We start from the raw sequence: 2,431 nt of genomic DNA, 5'->3' as shown, positions 1-2,431 counted from the left end.
GTCTCACTGAGTGGCCGGGAAGTGGGGGTTCGGGGTGGGGGTGCCTCTCTCCTGGCCGCACAGCTGGGGAAGAGGAGTTGCCCCGGCCACATGACCTTGAACCTCGATCTGCTTCTGAGGGGATGTCCTGCTCCCCTCGTGCCGGGGCAGTGCCGGGGCAGCCCCCCGGCCCCGGCCCTGAAATGACCTGAACGTTGGCATCCTGGGGGGAAGGAGAAAAACTGGGTTTGGACCCTGGTGCCAGGAGCTGTGTGCTGGCGAGGGGTCACCTCTCTCGGCCTCAGTCCTGTCTGTCGATGGGGACAGCCACGGGCCTGGGTCCCGGCGCATGGACGGAATGGGCGTGGGGACGTGGTCGTAGGCACGGCACGGGGTGGGCACCGGCTGGGCAGCCCCCGGCCCCTTACCTGGACGAGGTGGGCCTGCTGGCGCTGCAGGGTGCTGAGCTCCTGGCCCAGCGCCCCGTGCCCCCTCCGCAGCCCCACGCACTCGGCCTGCAGCTCCGAGGCCCGGGCCAGCAGCCGGGGCAGCTGGTCGGCCAGGGTGTCCAGCAGCTCCTGCTCCTGGGGGTTCGCCAGCCGGGGCTCGGCCTGGCGCTGGGTCAGCGCCTGCAGGACGGAGGCCTGGGCGCCCTCCAGGCGGGCGAAGCCGTCGGCGAGGTCGGGGCAGCGCGGGTCGATGAGGATGCTGAGGCGCGAGCTGTCGGCCCTCTCCACGGTGACCAGGGCGCTGTTGGCCCCCGCCGGCCCGGTGCTGACCACGGGCGGGGGCGCCGTGCCGGGCGCGGGGGCGTGGTTCAGGAAGAGCACCGTGCCGGTGACGGCCACGGCCAGCAGCACCGCCAGGCCCAGCAGCACCGTGCACAGCACGTAGCCGCAGCCAGGCCGCTGTGTCCAGCCCCAGACACACAGACAGACGGACAGACAGGAGAGAGACGGGCGGCGTCAGAGAAGGGCCAGGCTCTGCCTGCTCCGTGCAGCCCCAGGGCAGAGCCTGGCCCTTGGGGGTCTGGACAAGGCCGAGAGGACCCTCTCCAGGGGCCGGGCTCACGAAAGGCAGAACCCCAGAGAGGACTGACCAGAGGACACGCCGATGTAGCAAGAGCGAGGCACAGGGAGACGGAGGTTGAGGGTGAAGACTGAGGCTCGGGCGGCGGCGCCCAGTCCTGAGGCTGGCCTGGACGTAGCCCCCGGGCTGGGCCACCCCCCTGGCACGGAGCTGTCCCGGCCGGATGGCAGGACGCGTGGGGGTGGGGGTCGCTTCTCGGGGCGCGCTGGCTGGGAGGTGGTGGTGGCGGGGGAGGGCCGGGCCTACTGCCGGGCGGGGCTCATGACGCCGCGCTGAGCCCCTGCCGCCCACACGCCCTCCCCACCACCATCACGGCGGGCACAGCCCTCCCTCCAGGCGGCAGCCCTCTCCCTCTGCCTTCGGGGCGAAAGCTGCACACACCCCAACGGTACTTGGGCTCACTTCGCAGAGGGGAGACTGAGGCCCAGAGAGCAGAAGACCCTGGTCCCAGGTGCCCCGGGGCGTGGGGTGAGGGGCATCCAGGTGACCAGGCCGGGGCGCGGGATGAGGGCACCAGTGTCCCGTCTGTCAGGGAGGACGTCCCCCTCTGCAGCCTCTGCAGCCGTGTGTCCTGCGCGCCCAGCCTGTCAGCCCGCCTGCCCTGCCAGCCCCTCGTCAGGAGGAGGCACCTTGCCTCGAGCAGGGCAGCTCCGAGCCGCCAGTGAACGGCTTAAGGTCCCCCGGCCGGACGGGCGGCGGCCAGCTGTGTCCCGTGTCCAGGTGCCCCGCCTGTGGGCCCCCTCCTCCCACCCCAAGCCCTGGTCCCTGGAGAGAAGGCAGAGGGTGCAGAAAGCGGGGCCGGGGCCCCCGGGCCCTGGGCGGGGTCCGTGGAGCCGGGGATGAAACAAGCCAAGGAGTCGGTCTTCAGCGAGCACCTTAAACGCCAGCTGCTCCTTTTACAGGCCGGGGCTTACGTGCCCAGCAAGGAAATCCGCTGGACAAGAGGGGCTTGGAGCGGTCTGGAGGCTGGAGCGGGGTACGCGGGCCTGCAGGACTGGGGTGGGAACGCAGGGACGCCCTCCTCCCAGGTGGGGAGGAGCGGGCAGCCCAGGCTTAGGTGCCACCAGCCACCTGAGCGGGCCCCAGCGGGGGCCGGCGGCCTGGCCCGTGTGGCCCCGGAGCCGCCCAGGGTCGGTGGCTGCCCAGGCAGCTCTGGCCCAGGGGACGGTGAGACGGACTGGGAGCGGGGCAGCAGGAGGCTGGACGCCCCGGGGTGCCGCCCGAGGAGGACGTTGGCCCAGCCCCCAGAGGCACCCTGGGGGGTTGTCCCGGGGCGCAGGGGCCCAACCCCAAGGCCTGCCAGCAACCCCGGCTTCCCACAGAGCGGGGCGGAGGCAGGCCCTGGCTGGGCTGACATCACACT

General features: G+C 72.4%; 1 protein-coding gene across 1 annotated transcript in view; it reads right to left on the bottom strand.

Annotated features, from left to right (window-relative positions):
- The window catches only part of FIBCD1 (fibrinogen C domain containing 1), a gene marked incomplete at its 3' end in the record, with an annotated part of 20,693 nt that overhangs the window by 14,107 nt on the left and 4,155 nt on the right, over window positions 1–2,431 (bottom strand). Inside the window, exon 2 of the mRNA XM_004677877.1 lies at window positions 408–887. Coding sequence (XP_004677934.1) covers window positions 408–887 — 480 coding nt within the window. The remainder of the gene's footprint in view (window positions 1–407; window positions 888–2,431) is intronic.

The sequence above is a fragment of the Condylura cristata genome, unplaced genomic scaffold (genome assembly GCF_000260355.1).
Source record: "Condylura cristata isolate star-nosed mole 26May11 unplaced genomic scaffold, ConCri1.0 scaffold00006, whole genome shotgun sequence".
Taxonomy (NCBI): domain Eukaryota; kingdom Metazoa; phylum Chordata; class Mammalia; order Eulipotyphla; family Talpidae; genus Condylura; species Condylura cristata.
The sequence above is the reverse complement of the archived record's forward strand: the minus strand, read 5'-3'. Positions and strand labels throughout refer to the sequence as shown.